At 27.0% G+C, this 20312-nt stretch overlaps 1 protein-coding gene across 8 annotated transcripts in view; it reads right to left on the reverse strand.

Annotated features, from left to right (window-relative positions):
- Nucleotides 1–278: 278 nt before the first annotated feature.
- Nucleotides 279–20312, reverse strand: part of LOC100213005 (receptor-type tyrosine-protein phosphatase F) — a 56489-nt gene continuing 36455 nt past the window's right edge. For 4 of the 8 annotated variants that reach the window (XM_065814124.1, XM_065814125.1, XM_065814123.1 and 1 more), the window contains exons 21-35: nt 19021–19123; nt 17106–17209; nt 16906–17036; nt 16710–16797; nt 8039–8115; nt 7538–7574; nt 6595–6692; nt 6331–6450; nt 5910–6064; nt 4962–5097; nt 4341–4490; nt 3773–4075; nt 3522–3680; nt 954–1244; nt 437–711 (exon numbers count right to left, since the gene is read on the reverse strand). In XM_065814124.1, coding sequence (XP_065670196.1) covers nt 643–711; nt 954–1244; nt 3522–3680; nt 3773–4075; nt 4341–4490; nt 4962–5097; nt 5910–6064; nt 6331–6450; nt 6595–6692; nt 7538–7574; nt 8039–8115; nt 16710–16797; nt 16906–17036; nt 17106–17209; nt 19021–19123 — 2021 coding nt within the window. In that variant the 3' untranslated portion in view covers nt 437–642. Of the gene's footprint in view, nt 712–953; nt 1245–3521; nt 3681–3772; nt 4076–4340; nt 4491–4961; nt 5098–5909; nt 6065–6330; nt 6451–6594; nt 6693–7537; nt 7575–8038; nt 8116–16709; nt 16798–16905; nt 17037–17105; nt 17210–19020; nt 19124–20312 lie in introns of all 8 variants that reach the window. The other 4 variants (XM_065814128.1, XM_065814129.1, XM_065814127.1 and 1 more) reach the window with 2 other exon arrangements.

Consider the following 20312-nt stretch of genomic DNA (forward strand, 5'->3'; position numbering starts at 1 on the left):
AGCATAAAAAAATGCTAAAGTACGGATTTATATATATATATATATATATATATATATATATATATATAAATCTTATATATATATATATATATATATATATATATATATATATATAAGATATATATATATATATATATATATATATATATATATATATATATATATATATATATATATATATATATATATATATATATATATATATATACACACACACTTGCTATACGTCTATGCGTTCCATATATCAACTTCGATATTTATTTCTAATTAAAACAACATTTTTTTTAGTTTTATAATTTATTTGTAGCCGTTGCATCTACATATATAAATAAAAAAAAACGGTAAAATTTTTAAAATTTATAAAAATATGACACAAAAACTTTAAACAGGATAAAATATGTATAAGTCTAACCGTTATTGTTAATAAAAAAATATATACAATGAACGAAATCTTTTTATTTCTGTGATAGTGACGTGAGGATTTTTTCAAAATTTTTTTTACAATAATTTTGAAATTTTTTTACTGTTATAAAATACGAATAAAAAGTTTTTTTTTTTAAGAAAAAATAATATTTATATATATATATAAAATGATAGAGCTAAGAATTTATCAATTACAATAAAGCTAAAAAAGTTGAAAAACTATTTTGTGCGATCGCCGAATGTGTTTAAATATTCCTGTACAACCAAGTAGATAAACCTATATTGATCCTAAACAAAATAATGTTATGTGTATATAAAATGTTAAAAATGACAACTGCAACTTTTTCTTAAAAGAAGTTTTTATTTACAAAACCATTTTGCTGTAACTTCTACAAAATAATTTTATAAATAAAACAATTAAATATTTTTTTCTTAGGAAACACATTGCAGGTTTTTTTACGACGTAAAAACGATGACGTAAATAAGATTTTTACGACACATAAATAAATGAATTTATAAAAGACTGTTACCATATACTTTACGAGATGTGGACGATGCATTCTCATTCTTTTTACTGCTTGAAATACATCAACTACTTGCTCTACTTTCAGTTGCTCCAATGTATACAGTATAGCTGCAAGAGTACCACTGCGACCAACACCATCACTACATAAAATAATGATGGGACTGTCCTTACTCTGTTGTATCCATTTCTGAATAATAACAAGAAGACTGATCATTGTTTTATAATTTGTTGGAACTCGAGTCTCTGTCCAACCGGTATACTGCAACAATTTTACGGTTAACAACATGTTGGATTGCTAAAATAAATTAAAATAAAATTTGATGTAGAAAATTGTTTAATAGTCTAAAAAATTATACTATTAAACAATTTGAGTAAAATCATATCAAAAAAGCACTTTGTTTTTTATGTAAATTTAAAATCTACTTTTCCTAACATAATTTTTCCGGTTTTGTACAGAAAAATTGTCAAATGCTTTTCATCATGTAGATTTTTAGTTTTTTAATAAAAATGTAAAACAATCTTTTACTGAAAATATTTAAATTTATTCAAAATGTATCTAATTGAATATGATTTGACTCTATATACCAGGTCTATAAGCATGAAGTGAGCGTCGAGTTACAAATGTATCAATAAAGAACATTTGTTGTGAACGAGCCTTAATTTTTTTTAATTTTGTTGCTATGACATCTGTTAAACATATTTAGTAAACATCAAGTCATTGTATAAACAACATCATATTTTTTAATGTTGTTAAAAATGTCAAATTTTGTACCAGAAAATGATAATTTGCGAACAGCACTAATTTTTTGTTTTCATTTGAAGAAAAGTGCTGCAGAACCGCATCAAATGCTTGTCGAAGCTTATGGTGATCATGCTCTATCGGAAGCAACATGCAAAAGATGGTTTCAACGGTTCAGAGATAATGATTTTGATATGCGAAATGAAAAACGTGGAAGACCATCAAAAAAGTTTGAAGACACAGAATTGCAAGCAATACTGGGTGAAGATGACACTTCAAGTCAAAAACAAATGGCAGAAATGTTAAATGTTTCACAACCAGCAATTTCTGACCGTTTAAAAGCTATGGGAAAGATCCAAAAGTGCGGAAATGGGTGCCACATGAATTGAATGACAGGCAGATGGAAAAGCGAAAAACCACATGTGAAATGTTGCTGTTACGACACGAAAGGAAGTCAGTATTGCATCGAATTGTGACTGGTGATGAAAAATAGATTTATTTTAAGAATCCCAAACGCAAAAAATCATGGGTAAATCCAGGAGAAGCATCAACATCGACTGCAAAGCCTAATCGGTTCGGAAAAAAGACAATACTCTGTGTTTGGTGGGACCAGAAGGGAGTGGTGTATCATGAACTTCTAAAACCTGGCAAAACTGTTGATATGCAGGCTACCGATAACAAATGATCAAATTGAACCATGCATTGATCAAAAAACGACCAGAATGGGCCAGAAGACACAGAAAGGTAATTTTGTTGCATGATAATGCTCTGAGTCATACAGCAAAAGCGGTCAAGGAAACAATAACATCACTTGGCTGGGAAGAGTTACATCACCCGCCGTATTCACCAGACTTGGCTCCTTCCGACTACCATTTGTTTTCATCGATAAGACACGAATTGAATGAGCAACACTTCAATTCATATAAAGAAGTTAAAAAATGGGTCTCCGAATGGTTTGCCTCAAAAAACGATCAGTTTTATTGGTGTGGTATCCATAAATTGCCAGAAAAGTGGTCAAAATGTGTAGAAAGCAATGGCAAATACTTTGAATAAAATATTTTTTACTTTTCCATTAGAAAATAGTGTTTTATTTTGAAAAAAAAAACGCTCATTTCATATATATAGACCTGGTATTATATATGTGTATGTATATATATATATATATATATATATATATATATATATATATATATATATATATATATATATATATATATATATCAGGGTGTCTGCCAATATTTTAAGGTGGATTTTCCTGACTTCTGCCTGTTTCCCTGATTTAATTTAAAGTTACCTAAACTCAACTTCACAAAAATTGACTTAGATTCGTTTAGAAAAATGCTCTTTACCTGCAAAAATATAAACAATAATACAACCTCCATTAAATGTATCAAAAAGAAGTTAAATGTATCAAGAAAAAGTTCATAAAATTATCTGCCAAATATACTTTTATATTACATGTACCATATAAAACTTATTTAAGTCATGCAAGTTTGATGAACAGCCATTTTCCCTGATTTCTCTTTGATTTTTCTAAAATTTAACTTAATTTCCCTGATAATCCCCTGATTTTTTGCAGATATTTGAATTCCCTGACTTTTCCTGTTTTCCCTGATCTGGCAGACACCCAGTATATTATATATAGCTTTTTATAAATAATTTTTGTTGTTATAAACAATTTAAATTATAATCAAGTCGAAATTTAAAATAATTTGAAAATATAAATATAATGATTGGCTTCATAATCAAAAAACACGAATTTAAGTACATATTTAAAGCAAATTTAAAAAATGGTGTTGCGCAAAATGAAAATTTTTATACTTTGATACTTACCCGAACGTCTGATACTTTGAAGTTTCTAACATTCAACTCAACAGGTAGTTTTAAAACGCCATTTAAATTTATATCATCACTTTTAGAAGATTCAAGACTTGCTACAGTGATCTTTCCATAGTTAAAAGAACCTTTTTCTGGCCAGAAATTTGCATAATCCTAATAAAAGTTAGTTTATATTTGAAAAAAAATAAAATAAAGTAAATACACAAAAACAAACAAACAAAACAACAACAAAAAAAGACACTCACATCACCCTCATCAAGAGTATTTAGCATAACTATGGTTGATGAACCATGTTCACAAACCATTCTCCAAAAATCTGCCACTGTTTTAGGTAATGGGCATTGTGAAAGTATAAAAGCATTTTTTTGCTTATAACTATCTATATACACTGCATTAATATATGTGGTTTCTTCACTTCCATCAATTGGCAACAGTAAAACTCGACTACTATCTGTGGGAAGGATTGTTGAAAATCTATTTTTAGAGTTGTTTTGTAATGCCATTGCTACTTCAGATGCGGGTTGAATTGGATTACCATGATTTAAAATCTAAAAAGAATATTGAAAATAATATTGAAAAAGATGACTTTCTTAAAAAAACTCTCCTTAATAACTTCAGATATGAATTATAATATTTAAAAAGATGACTCTCACAAGCAAAACGCTATTTAAAAAGATGACTCTCACAAGTAAAAAGTCATTTAAAAAGATGACTCTCACAAGCAAAAAGCCATTTAAAAAGATGACTCTCACAAACAAAACCGCTTTGTGTTTATTATTGTGAACATAACTTTATAATAACCAAATCAAATACCTTCCATTGTTTTTCAAAACCAGATACTTTAGAATCATTATCTATTTGATTAAGCTTTTTAATAGTGTTTCTAAGTGAAGCAATTGGTATGGCTGTATCTGCAGATAATATTTCTTCAACAATAGCATCATGTAGAAATATGTATTGGTCCTAAAAAGAATTAAAAAAAAAAAAAAAAAATCTATTATTACATTAGGATACCATCCAAATTAATTTAAACTGATTTTAATGATTCTATCTTCAATAGCATGGGTTCTTTTTATTGCTACTTGAGTCCAAATTTCTATAATTTACAGAAATTTGCTTTCTTCTTTAAATTCAGAACATTTTTTGCTACTTCATAACTCTACCCACACAATTGCTACAGTGTGAATAAAGTTATTTTCATAACTCTACCCACACAATTGCTACAGTGTGAATAAAGTTATTTTCAAATCTAAAGCATTTGTTCTGCGGGTAGAAACTTGTAAAATTTTGAAAATTATTTTATAATAAATAAGATACTTACAATTAAATAATTTATACAAATATTAATTATATATGAATATATATTAAAAAATATTAGGGTTTTTTAAAAAAAAGAGATTTTATATAAAAAGAAATTTTTGATAAAAAACAAACCTCAGTTTGTACCATTGCAATTCTTCTCATTCTCATAGCTGTTATGAAATTAAATGTGTCTACAGTTCCCTCTTCGTTTATTCTGTCTAACATTGCATCTAGTGCAATATAAACACCTGTCCTTCCTACTCCAGCACTTAAAAAAAATTTTTTTTTACTTATGTTTGCAAGTCATATAAAAGAGTGAGCGTAGAACAAAATCAAATAAAAAATTAAAAAACCTACACCCCAAAAACTACAACCTAAGACCCACATCATATAAAAAACATTCTAAAACATTACACCCTAGAACCTACATTATAGAACTTAAACCCAACGTTCTGTAATCATAACTTTAAACAAATTTGAAATTTAAAAATTACTAAAATGTTTTCATATTATAAATTCAAAAATTAGTGTATAAATATTTATCTATTTTTATGTTAGTGTAGTCTATGAAACCTATATCATTTATTTGAATCCAAAATTTTCAAGACAATTCATATTACCATTGAATTTAATGCAAAAAAGTTTTCTCATTCATGTGTCAATAAAAAGACAAGTATTATTTAAATACTCTAAATATTTTATTTTTATAAAAACAAAATTTACTCATTAAAGTAATTCTGTCAGAAAAAAAAAAAAAAAAAAAATTCATTAAATAAAAAAAAAAAATCTAAGATATTCAATAAACATGAATTTTAAATAATTTAACAAAAACATTTTTCAGTAGCTGGCAACATGTTAATTTTTCCTTTTTTTTTTTAAGTATTAACACACAAAGACATTCAGTCAGAATGCTAATGTTTATTTAAACATTTCTTAAAGTTCTGTTACTCTTGTGACTAAAATTAGAAGAGACATACCCTACTGACTTATGAACATTTACTAATAATAGACAAACAAAAATTACAAATTTCATCTAAGTTCACAACAAACACAAAAATTAGATTTAAAAAAAATACTCACGAACAATGAACAATAATTGGGCCACTTTTAGGTCTCTCATATGCTCGGACTTTCCTCCAAAATGATAATAAAGCAGTTGGTTGAGTAGGGACGCCATGATCTGGCCAGGAAGTAAAATGAAACTGTTTAACCTCATGAAACTCTTGTGCAAAGTTCTGTTTTATAAAAATATTTTGTAAAACCATTTTAAAATCAAAATAACTAATACGAAACTTAAAACTTCAACATGGTGTCATATAAACATGGTATTATATATAAAAATAGATACAATATTGTGTTCCTAAATAGTTAGCTATTCTATTTCCGATAAATACAATTTTGTAAAAAATAGAACAATTATGTAACAGATTTCAGAAAGTTGGTTTGCGGTAGCGATAAACAATATTTTATATTCGTTCATCAAAAAGAATTTGAATTTTACCTTGTGCGCAATTTTGAATGATCTTATTGTATAGTCAGCAAATATTTCTTCAGCCAGTAAACTAACAATCACTTGCCCATATTCGTTGCTAGTATCAGGCCAGTACTTGTGACATTTAAGCTAATGTTATGATATATTATACAAATAATATAATAAAATATTATATCAACAAAGTAAAACATTAGGAAAAAAAATTGTGTATGAAAAAACAAACAAAAATAATAATAAATAAAAAGAAACAGAAAAAGTATGAAAAATAATAACTTTGTTTTTCTCTTGCAGATTTGTTAGCATTACAATACAAGTTGAGGTTACTTCCCAAACCATTCGCCAAAAATCATTGAATGTGTTAGGCAATGGCCCTTAAAAAAATATTGAAGAGTATGTTTATAAAATCTTATAACTTGCTATGTTTAAATTAGGCTTGTTTATACTTTCACAGAATTCTGATTCCTGTCTGCTTATGGTGTTAGCTATTTATGCGCATTGCTTCTAATATTTAAATCAAAAATTGAAAGAAAAAATTAATGAAACTATCAAAAAAGTTAACAATTACTATTCTAACAACAACAAGAAAATGATCCAACGTTATTTATTTCAAGATTTCATTTTATATGAAAATAAAAAGTTCAAATTAATTTGTTTTTCATTTTAAAGCAAACTATTTAAAAACTAAATAAAGTTACAAAACAATTTCAAAACTATTGCTAATAACTTATCTGTATCAATTTTTATTATGTGAGGTGATTTCAAAAAAAAAAAAAATTTTATTTTAGTTATGCTTGGTCTTAGGAATAATCAGTAATTCTATACTTAACTCTGACCCAGCTCTGCAGGTTTAAAGGTTTTATGTTATATAAATGTAATACTAACTTAAAAATATTTGTTAAGATTTCTCACTTTAACTAAAATATTATTCTTTGTCTCATTTTTTTTTTAATTTAATTTTTACTTCTAATTATTTTAACATCATTTTATTATTATAACTTTTAATAATACTAAAAACAATTTTTAACACAAACTTTTTTATATAAGGTTTTAACATAGTGAAAATTATTTTTTTGTTGTGCTTTTTATGTCAAATTACACATAAATCTTTTTTACTTTCATGTTTAAAAGCATTGAAAACAATTTTTACATAACAATATTGTTTCTTTTTTAAAAAAATTTTATAATATAATGTTTCTTTTAACAAAAGTCAGAATACCTTGAGTAGCAATCGCAGAGTTAGCTTTTTTATAGGTCTATAAAGAAAAACAAATGTTTATATTTATGTTCAGAAGTATATGTCTTTACATATACATCTGAACATAATTATATATAATAAACACACATATATTTATATATATACACACATATATACCACCCTTAATTAAGAATTAGGGTTGGCATTTGGCATTTCTATGGTTTATGATAAAACCTTTCTACCAAATTTTTTGCCAATCTAATGCTGACCTCTAAAAGATTAAGGTTGGCAAATTATTGCAGACCTCATTTTTACTAAGTATGAGGGCTCCATATATATTCACATATATATATATACGCATATATATATATATGTATATATACATATGTATACATATCTAAATATATATATATATATATATATATATATATATATATATATATATATATATATATATATATATATATATAAATATACATATATATATATATATATATATATATATAAAATGTTTGAACTTACATCCAAGTATGAAGCATTAATATAGTCTGAACCAGGCTCATTTTCAATCTTCGATAATATAACACGAGAATGATCATCTAAAAGAAGTTACACCATATGAATATAGCTGCACCAGAAATATTAACATATAAATGATTATTTCCCTTCAAAACTCTAACAAATCTTTATTTATTGTTTAATTACACCAAAAACACTTAATTTTTACAAGTTTTCTCACCAATAAAAGTATAATAAGATTTAAATAAGAATGAAATCCAAAAAATTTAATGAACAATGAAATGTTACAAAAGATATTTTAAAACAGTTTTAATAGTTACAAAATTTTTCTAAACTTTTTGTTTGTTTGTCGCAAAATCAATAATAAGACAGAAATACTCTTTTTTTTAAAAAATTACTTTTAGATGGATGAATGAAACTTAGATCAAAGTACTTCAGCAACAGCTTGATATGAGAAAAAAATTTTGTTTCGTTTTTTTTAACAGCTAAGTGCTTCTCTGTTATGATATAATCAGTAATGATTGATTGAAGCAACAGTTTGAATTGTGACATGATTTATATTGTTAATTTTTTTTTAATGATTTCCTGTTGTTTTAAATTTTTTTTTTAATTCACACTTCTTTTTTATAAAAACTAATTTACTTCTTACAAGGCCATAAGCAAATCTATTTATGTTGGGAGCTATCAGAAAGAAACTGGAAAATTGCAAATTGTATGAGTCGAGAAAACATGTAGATGGGAGAGAGCTCCAAAGCATTGATGTGCAAGGAAAAATACAGTAAAAGGGTGTGAAGTTGCTGAATGAGGAGTAATGTAAGTTGATGAAACAAGAGATAAAAGCTCATTTGAGCAGCGACCATGATAGCAATATACCTTGTCTAGCAGAGAACAGTATTCCACACAGGGACAAATAATAGAAAGAGGTAGAAAATGTAACTAAGAATAAAGAAATGGGAGCCCTATTAAGCAACCTTAGCAAATGATAACTTAGCAATCAATTGTATATATAGTTACCATGGTTTCCATGAAAGGTCAGTAGTAATCAGGTTTCAATGAAAGGTCAGTAGTATTCAGGTTTCTATGAAAGGTCAGTAGTAATCAGGTTTCCATGAAAGGTCAGTGATAATCAGAGTAGACTCGAATATAATTCTGCAATATTTGTTAACAGCAAACAGCTGAGCTTTGTATGGATTAAAATTCACAGGCTACAGCAAGCCCTAAGCAGTCACAGAAGAGAGATCACATTTAACATTGACTGCTTGTTCTAAGCATTCAAAAATTAATAACTTTTCATAAAAGCCATTATTTTTATTTTCTCGCTTCCATGCCAGCTTGAACCCTTGAGATTATGTAAGAGGCACAATTAGGCAGAGAGACAAAAGATATCAGTCCAATGAACATCACAAAGAAAACCACAAAAGTTAACTATAAGTTAGTAGTATGATGAACTATGAGAGTTTTAGTGAGATCAAGGTCCAATTAAAGGAAAACAAGGAGAAGCTGAGCACAAGTTAAGGTCAGAAACAAATCAAGGAGTGAATGTAAGTGATTAGGTCTGGAAAATGAGTTAATAAGTTAAATATTTGAGTAAGAGGTTAAGAAAGTCAAAAATTTTTTGTGAATAGAGTCAAGAAGAGTGTTTATCATAGGAAACAATTTAACATAGGTTAACATCTATGCCAGCCTATTAGATAAAGAGGGGATGTGAGGCTGGTGGATAAAACTTTTAGTAGTATGTTTTTGTATGTAACTACAAAACATGTCAAGATTAATAGATATCATGTTTTTCTTAAATAGAAATTAGAAACATATTAATGATTAGAACTAAAAACAAAATTAGTACACTTTAATACATTGGAAATTTCTACCAACTGGTAATGAAATAAAAATTCTTGATATTTAGAAAACTGTTTCATTTAGCTATGAATATTTAGCTAGTGCAAATATTCATTGCTAAAGAAACATTAACAGCAGCTTCTTTACCTTTTGGAGCTAAATATAACTTAACGAGCTACACCAGGAAAACTAGGAGCTAAAAAAACTTGCAAAATTAAAAGATAATGAAAAAATTATATATATATATAAGGGTGGTCCAGATTTTTTTTTTTTTTTTTTTTAATAATTCACCTTCCCAAGGCCGAGAAGGCCACTACAGATGAAGAGGCTACTTGTGGTTTTAACCCTCTCTCCACCCTTTAACTCCGAAACACGAACCTTGACGAACAAGGCCGCTGCGCAGAGAAACAAGTTAAGCGCGGTACTACCAGGGACGTGGCGGGAATTGAACTCGGAACCTCTCGCTCATGAAGCGAGCGCTCTACCACTACACCACTACCGCATTTTACCGCACTACACCACTACCGCATTTGTGTGGTAAAAATTCAAAATAAGTCTACATTCTCTCCACAAGCCTAATTTTGTTCGACTATGCTTAGAGAAGAACCATACAAAAAATTGGACCAATCTGAACAGTTTTAGAGGTATGTGATTTCATCATTTTTTTGATAATACTCAATTTTTAAGAATTTATACAAACTTTTGTGTAATTTTTGCATAATTGAACATCTATCTCAACACTGGTAAATAAATTTATGCTTGCTAAAAAGCAGAAGCTATATGAATTCACTTAAATATCTAATATTTTTTAGTTGTCTATAATTTGGTGCCCAATTTGTAATAGGCACATATCTGCAGTATTTCAATAAACAATTTATAATGATTATATTTTTATTTCCGGTAACAAATATTTTTATTTTCTTATACTTAATATTCTTATATCAACAGATTCATCACCACTCATGGCAGTTACTAGAAGAAGCTCTGCAGAGGTATGACTCATTGGGAAGGCATTTAAGCAGCTTTCATCATCAAGATTGGCAACAGATGGAGATGTCCTCCGTTGCCTCCTCTTTCATCATCTGGAAGAGCATCTCACAATAAAGGAGAGCATTCATCATACTATTCAAGAGCTGATTGTTGTGTGGAATAAGGCAAGAATCCCAACACAAAGAATTGATTCTGGAGAAAGAAAACTTCGGAAATAATAAGATTCCTATCAGCTTCTAAAAAAGAATCGAGCTACAGACCTAGAAAGCTGTAGAATTAAAGAACAGATGTTCAAGGACACACTTTGTGAGCTTTTTGACTTAGCAACTAAAACCGCAATGGAGACAATAACCATTGCTGAAGATAGGCAATTTCTTGCAATGCAGCGAGAAGATTTTACCAGCTGCAGCATGGCCGGAGTTGATATGAACCTACTGGCAAAGGAAACCAGAAAGAGAGCTTGAGATCAAGCATTTGATGCAAGGTTATCAAAACAGCAACACTCCAGTGGTCCTGTCTCAGCCAACATCAGCAGCTCAGAAGACAGTCTAGACAGCGATGATGACCCGAGTTTTGAGATTCTGTCTTCTGCATTGCAATCTATTTCTTCTACACCAATGCCAAAGCGTCTGAAAAGTATTGTGTCAAGCCCAGAAGTTGCTGGAGCTTTGGACAGAATTAACCTTCCAGATCGCAAAGCTATGTTTGTTATTGCTTCAGTGGTTAAAGTACTAGGACATCCTCTTGCAAACTTAAGTCTGTCTCGAAGTACAATCAGGAGATCTCGAATGTCTACTCGTAAACACATTACTCAGAATGAGAACTTTTCCATTGAATTTCCGTTGCTTCTACACTGGGATGGGAAACTACTTCCAGATATTACTGGTTCAAAAGAAACTGTGGACTGCGTTGCAGTGATTGTAAACTGGAAATGGTTTGGAGAAATTGCTAGCGGTTCCAAAAATTGGAAGAGAAACAGGAGTGGAACAAGCAGCAACTTGCTTAAAGATCTTGAATTATTGGAAAATTCGAGACAAACTTTAGGGTTTAGTCTTTGACACAATATCATCCAACACAGGTATTCACAAAGGAGCATGTGTTCTAATCAAGGAAGCAGTTGGTCGTGAGCTTGTAAGTATTGGATGCTGCCACCATGTTCTGGAGGTTGTTCTGAGCAATGTCTTTACAGCTCTCTTTGGTGAAACAGGGGGACCTGTGGTTGGCTTGTTCAAACAGTTTCAAAAAAAGTGGCCATATATTCAGCAAGCCAGATTCTCTCCGGCTAAAGATGAGCTCTTTATTGGAGATATGGAAGTCTTTTGAAAGGAAATGGTAGCATTCTACACCAAAGCCATCGACGAAAAGCAACCTAGGGAAGATTACCTTGAACTACTTTGGTTATGTCTGGTCTTCCTTGGGGGAGGCTCTGTTGGTGCTGAGATAGCATTTCGCGCTCCAGGAGTAATGCATCATGCTTGATGGATGTCAAAGGCCATCTATGCTCTGAAAATGGTACTATTTCAAGATCAGCTTACTCTGACTGTTCAAGAGAAAAAAGATCTAGTAAAGCTTGTATTGTTTGTGGCATTAATTTATGGACGTTTTTGGTATGAAGCTCCTCTGGCTGCAAATGCTCCGTTTAATGATGTTCAAATGCTGAAACAGTTCCAAAAGCATCCAAACCGCACAATCGCTGTTGCAGCTTTTACTGCATTTTCTTGACACCTTTGGTTCTTCTCAGAACATCTTATAGGTCTGGCATTTTTTGATAGTCGGGTTGATCTGGATGTGAAGAGGGCCATGGTAGTTAACCTCCAACTGCCCAAAACAACTTTAGCACTGAAGAGAGTAGATTCCAAGAATACCGACTTCAACAGACTAGAGACAATTGTGACATGAGAACGTTTAGTTTATTCGAGTTGTTGAGCAGTACAGGTAGAGAAGAGGCCAAAAACTTCATTTCAAAAGATCCAAAATATTGGGAAGACAATGAATCATATCAGAAGTTGGCACAAAGAGTCCAAAGAATGAAAGTTGTTAATGACCGCACGGAACGTGGAATTGCATTAATTCGACAGTACAACAAATCGATTACAAAGGATGAAGAATAAAATCAGTTCCTACTTCGTTTTGTTCAACGTCACCGCCAGCTATACCCTATTTCATCCAAGGCAGCCATGTTGGCGAAAGATGACAAAATTGTTGATTAATAAACATACATTTTTCAACATATTCACAATATTCTTGCTTGATATTACATTTTTGTTTAAAAATTACGAAACATTGAAATACTTTAATGAAAATTGATCAGTTGATCTATATTCATTAGATACTTTGCAAGCATTTATATTTACCTGATTTAAATTGTTAGTTTCTTTAATTTTTAAATTTGATATTAAATAATAGTGAAAACTTAAACTTTTTGATTTTTTATCATAGTGTTCAAAAAGTCAAAATTTATAGCAACCCTTAAATATTATCAGATTTGCTTCAAATTTGGCTACAATATTGCGAATATTAATAGGAACAAAGGCAGCCTTGTGGAGAAATGAATTTCAATAATTTATAATTTTGTACCACCCTAATATATATATATATATATATATATATATATATATATATATATATATATATATATATATATATATATATATATATATATATATATATGTATATATATATATCACTGATCTCAAAATATAACTGGATAGCGTATGCGGCAAATTTTTTGAAGCCAGCTTTGGCCTCCCAAGATGGCGATGGTTTCGGTTGATTACAAATGAAGAAATTTTTGTTACGAACTTATATGTCAATTACATATATAAATATTATGAAATGTACATGCCTCAAATATAATTTTTATTTTTACATAACAATAATTAAAAAAAAAAGGCAATATTACATATTTACGTAAATTTCTCTATTGTTTAACAAAATATATTCTAAACAATAAGTTTGTATAATATCTTGCTTTTTAAAAGATAAATAAAAGTTATTAAATAAGATAAAAAATTTTAGTTTTTTTTAATTAAGAATTAGTTTATTTAACATTAGTAAAGAACAAATAAGGAACTAGTAGTTATACAAGTTAACAATTTCCAAACAACTTTCGAATAATTATTTTAAGTTTGAAAAACTGAAATAATTTTATTCATATTTTGTTTATTTTTCATTTAACTACTTTCTTTTAATTTTAGTTTTACTATAAATTATTTGTTTAATATTGTTTATAATACAATTTATGCACCTTTTAGTTCTTGACTACCCAATGCTGTGTGGTAGAAGGTTAATAACATAACTGCATGGTAGGCAGCTAAATATCTATTCAAAATAAACTATTATGAAATTAGTTTTTCAAATAGATATCACAAATTTACAAATGCTGCATGAACTATTAGCTGAGCTCTGTGAGTACACACAACTCAGGGGTTCCTTCTAGAATTTTTTTATATAGTTATTTGTGTCATTTTATTATATATATATATATATATATATATATATATATATTATATATATATATATATATATATATATATATATATGTATATATATATATATCCTTATTTATTTTTCTAGTTAATTTGGCAGCCAAACTGCCAAATGAACTAAAACAAGGAAAATATATTGTTATCACTTATAGTTGAGTCAAACATGAGGAGCTAGATCAATTATTATTTTCAAGAAATCGACTGATCTCAAAGCAGCACTTGCTAATGCATTTTGAATTCCAATTTCGTTTGGAAAGAGGCAATCTATTAAAACAACCAATTAATTTGGAAACACCTTTCTGTTTCTTTGCATATAACACTTATGGTCAGTTTAATCAAACCTCCTGTCTTTGAATTTTAAAAAGCTATTTTGTTTTAAATGAAAAGGGAGTACTAGTGCATTCTGACATTTAATGAGGATATTTTTTTTTGAAGTCATTTTATCTATGTATCCAGCAATATATGGGATCAAAGTTTTTTTGTATTCAAATAGATTGTTGCAATTTGGAATATCTGCATTATCGCGATCACTAACTGTTGGTTCTCTCTCCAACAAATCATATTTTCTTATTAATTCAATTTCAGTAAAAGATATTTTAGTACTAAAATCACCAAAAGAATCGTCTAAAACATATATATGAGTTTTATCTCTGATAATGCAGTTTTCATTTGAAAATTGAACGGTACTTTGCATAAAAAGTTATTTATATGTGAATTGTTGGCAATTGATATTGCTGTTAAACATTTCTGCAGATCTCACAGCACCAAAAAAGAGCTCTAGATGGTTTTGAATGAGTTTATATGATAATAAATAATTTAATGGTGAACCTTCTTTTTCAACCCAGTCAAGAAATACCTTGAGCAGATTTAATTGATGCCAAATATCCAATGAAATCAGTTTTTCGATTATACAAGATCATTTGTGTAGCAGTAATCTCTTTAAGACTAATGATATTCTTTAGCAAATCATTTTCTTGAATTTAATGTCATATAATCAATCTATTATGCAAATAAACTCAACAACATATTTATAAAATTATTTAACAGCTATTTACAGTTCATTAATATAAAAAAAAGTCAGCAAGCTGTAATATATAACCATAATACTTAACAGCAGGTTAGCAGGATATTTAATTAAAGTTAAGGAAATATTTCAAAGAGGAGGAAATGTTTTGAACATTTCTATATAAAGATACAAATAAATTTTTTTCAAACAAATGTATTTTTATATACATTTGTTTCTTCAATTGTATTGAGTGATTATCCTTCAAACTATAAGAAACTATTATTTACTTTTTATTTGTTTTAAAAGTTGTTATAAATAACTATAATTCAGACCTGGTTTTTTTTTACCAGTATAAGTGACACTTAATAATATTTTACTCAAATAATTTATGCAATAATAGAATTCAAGTATAATATAATTCTAGAAGGAACCCATAAGTTTTTGTATACTCACAGCACTCAGTTAACAAATTATGTAGAATTTGTACAAAATGGCATCTTACTACAAAAAAATAGAGAATATAGAGGGTAGAAATGATTGCTGTTTATCATACTGTTATGTTATTAACCTTCTAGCATACAGCATTGGGAACTAAAAACTATAAGACTTATAGTTTTTAGTTCCCAATACTTATACATAAGACTTAACTAAATTTGTAAATGCCATTTAATAATAAATTCAATTATACAAAAAATAATTTCTTTTTTTCTCTAATATTTATAAAAATTCATTTGTTTTCTTTTATTTTTAACAAATTTATAAGCTTATTTAATTATTTTTTTTAGTAATTTGATATAGCCATTTAAATTGTATATCGGCTTCACCGCTAGGAACTAAAATCGCCGTCATCTTGGGAGGCCAATTTTAGCTTCAACTTTTTTTCGGAAAAAACAATAGAACCAGCTATCCAGTTATATTTTGAGATCAGTTATATATATATATATATATATATATATATATATATATATATATATATATATATATATAAAATAGAACTGCAGACTAAAAAGAAAAAATGTACTATTTACTTCACAGATGCATTTATGTAGAAGTAGATGAAAATAAAATATTTGACTTGATTGTAGTTATTATTAACAATAAAACCTATTTATCAACTGGTTCAAATTTCATTCATTTGAAGATTTATTTGAGTAATTTTAGGATTTTGCATCTTGAAGATTCATTTTTAGTAATTTTAGCATCTTAAATTAATATAATTGGATTCATTTCTAATAGCAAACTTTTTAAAAATACCATACCCCACCAAAACCTTTTACATATTATTAAAAATATACATTATTACAATCTATAAAAATAAAACATTTAAATAGATTAATAAAATAAAAACACTCACATGCTACAATGTTAGCATACCGATTTTTTGGCTTGTTTTCTGGCAGATGAGCAACATCATAAGGAAACTCTTTTCCAATTTTTAGTTCCTGAATATATTTTATAAAAAATAAATTATTTAGCAATATAAAAATTTAAAACAGAACTTATATTTATAAAAACAAAACAAAATATAAAAAAACAAACAAAAAAAAAACCTTGTAATCTTCCTTAAATCCAATGTTATCATTTTTATGTAACTTAGCAACGACCTTTGGAAAAGCAGTGACTTCTATTGGAGGATAATTTGGATTTATGTTGTTGACATTTACTGATGTACCATCCTTGTCTAAATAAACCAAAATTTGAATGAGAAGAAAATTTTGAAAATAAAAATAATAGATAATATTAAACATACTATCTGATCCTTGTCTTTGAATTGGAACAAGACTGATTTTTACAGGGTCATTGTAGTTTTTACGATGACGCCTTTTCCAAAACCTTGATAATACAAGTCTGAAACTTATTATAGCAGCAAATTAATAAAAATAAAAAAAAGCAAACACAAAAAGTACACGATACTTTACATAATGTTTCATCATTTGATAACTTCACACTTTATTATATATGTAAAAAAAAAAAAGAAAACTGGTTAAATTAAGAAAATGTTTGAGGTAATTTATTAAATTGTTATTATTTGAAAAAATTTGTTAGAAAAAATAAATATATAAAGTTTTGAATTTTTTTAACTTTTATTTCTTTATTATCAACCATTACATTTATTTAAAATTTTTTAAATATAAACATTTATGGTATTTATATATTTAATATTAGCTATTTTTAGTATTTATAAGCTACATGCTTTTTTAATATATAAACCAGTACTGTATTCTCTTGTTATATTTAGCATTGGTGTAAGCCAAAAAAAAGTTCTTTTTTGCTTTGTTAAATTGACTGAGGGTTTAAGAGAGTTGCTGCTCCATTAACTGAGTGTTTGAGTTGGGGCAGCAATTGTTATTTTCAACATACTTCATTTTTTTTGTTTTGTTAGGTAAGCAAAAAATGTCACCAAATGTATATTTATATAGAATATAGTAGATATATATATCTTATATAATCTAATAAGAAAAATGTCTTTCAGCCTTTTTTTATAAGAAAGTTTAAAAGTAAATGTACCTAAATCTAACTTATGCAAATTTAAAATAATGTAAATGTTAAAGTATATTTTAAGTTTTACATTTTTACTTTTTAAGTTTTTTACTCATTTTAAGTTACAAAATTTTCACAGTTAAGTTAGCGTAAGGAAAAAGGGTATATAGGTATGTATATAATATAGTATAATATAACTATAGAATTATTTTGAATTTAAAAAAATTGGCAAGATTTTAAAAAAAAAAAAACTATTGAGCAAGCGGAGTATTTGAGCCCTCTGATGCACCTGCCTTATCAGCAGTGGCATAGTGAGCTAACCAATTAGGTTTTAATAGAGTTTCTTCTGAATCTGCAGCAAAAGCAGCATTTAAAAAACAGACATAAATAGATTAACTATAAGCAGAATAAGAGTAACATTAAATGCATGGCCTTACATTCAAAGCCTTTTTTAACCTCGCAGAAATGTATTTCAACAAGATTTTATTTTATGTATGTAAAATAAGTTTTTAAATCTAAACCTGTTTATATTATAATACATTTTTATATAAAGATGAATCAATGTATCAGATAAACTGTTAACCTAAATTTAATAAATACATAAAAATTTTAAAATCTTTTTTTAGAATTCTAACATACACTGGAAAATGTCAAGTAATACATTACTTTAATCCTTTTTGTATATATTTGTATTGAATATTAAAAATATACTAACCCATCTGTTAAATTTTTAGAACACGATAATAATATTCTCTTAAAGTAGGAAGTTGCACTCTATTTTAGTAAAATTTTATGTTATGTTATTCTAAGTAATAGTCAATTATGTTATAAATTGATTAAACTATATAGTTCATTATATAATTTAGATAAAAAACTTAAAGAAAACATAGGTTAGTTTTTCACGCTAATTTTTACTTTATTATAACTTGATAAACTTGATATTTGTTTATATTTAAACAAATAATCATTTATTTAAAACATAAAGAGTTTAAAAACAATGTTTTTATCTGTTCGTATAATTTATGTAGCACAGGCAGTTAAAGATTCAATTATTTTTAAATTTTGTATATATATATATATATATATATATATATATATTATATATATATATATATATATATATATATGTATATATATATACATATACAAACTAGATTAGAATAAAAAAAAGTAATAAAACATACCATATGCAAAGAATAATAAATCCAATCAAGAAAAGAATACAACAGATAAGGATTATTAAAGTATTTTTTGGGAAAGGGAATTTTGAATGCTCTGCATCTTCTCCTAAAAATTTATTAAAACTTAATTTTTAAAAAGTTAAAAATATATGCTAAAAATTTAAAAAAAAATTTTTTATTTTAAACACAAATGAGTGAGAATAATTATATAATATAAAAGAAAAAAAGGTAAAATTATTTATTAAAACAAGTCATTTTTGTAACTAAAAATTAACATTCTAAAATCTGAAAAAATAATATAAAATAGTTATTTTTAAATAAATAAATGGTTATAAATATAATTAATTAATTTTTCTTTTTTTATTTTATACCTGTTTTAACAAGTACAAAATAAATAAAAGAATTATAATATTAGTTTCAATAAAACTAAAACACGTTTTAAAAATCTAAATATTTAAATATTTTATACAAATGGTTATACAAATGGTTTTTACACACATTTTAAAACACATTTTAAAAATCTATATATTTAAATATTTTATACAAATGGTATCTATAAACAACTATTACAACAACTCTATTTAAAGATGACTCCAATTATAGGAGATAAATTTTTTATTATGAAATACAAAGACATAAGCATTTTTTAAAACTTTAGGTTTAAATTATTTAGAATATTTATAAGTATTATTTAGACTATTTATAGTCTCTTGATGGAGACTTATACAAGATAAAATAAATAAAATCTTAAGTATTTTTCTATTAGCATGAATTGTGCTTGTATAATAACTTAAATTATGGCTTTACTTTTAACTAAAGATTTAAGTGATTCATATTGTTACTCTGTGAAAAGTAATTTTAAAATTCAAAGGTCATATTTTGATTCTATTTGCAAACATAAAATAGAAATGTTACAGTAATGGTGGAGGCTCCTCACTAAAATCTAATTTGAGCAAAGAAAGATTTTGAAAACTTTGCTTTGAGTTAACTTAATCATAAAAAAATCAGGAAAAAACTTATAAAGATTTCACAAATCATTTGCATGAAGAAGTTTCTGTTTATAATTGTTGTGGTATACTGTTAAAATTTTACTTTGGTACCCTTCCTCATACTCATTATAAATTTTGATTTCATCTGTAATTTTTTCCTTGCCTTGGACAATTATGGCCAGGGTTACCCTGGTCATACATCGTTTAAACATGTCAAATTTCCAAATTATCTTTTCTCTAAATCATTATACACTAAGTCTAAAAAATTATTTTATTAGTATTCTATATTCCTTTTTTTTCTTTTTT

This window comes from Hydra vulgaris, chromosome 12 (assembly GCF_038396675.1).
Source record: "Hydra vulgaris chromosome 12, alternate assembly HydraT2T_AEP".
Lineage (NCBI taxonomy): Eukaryota > Metazoa > Cnidaria > Hydrozoa > Anthoathecata > Hydridae > Hydra > Hydra vulgaris.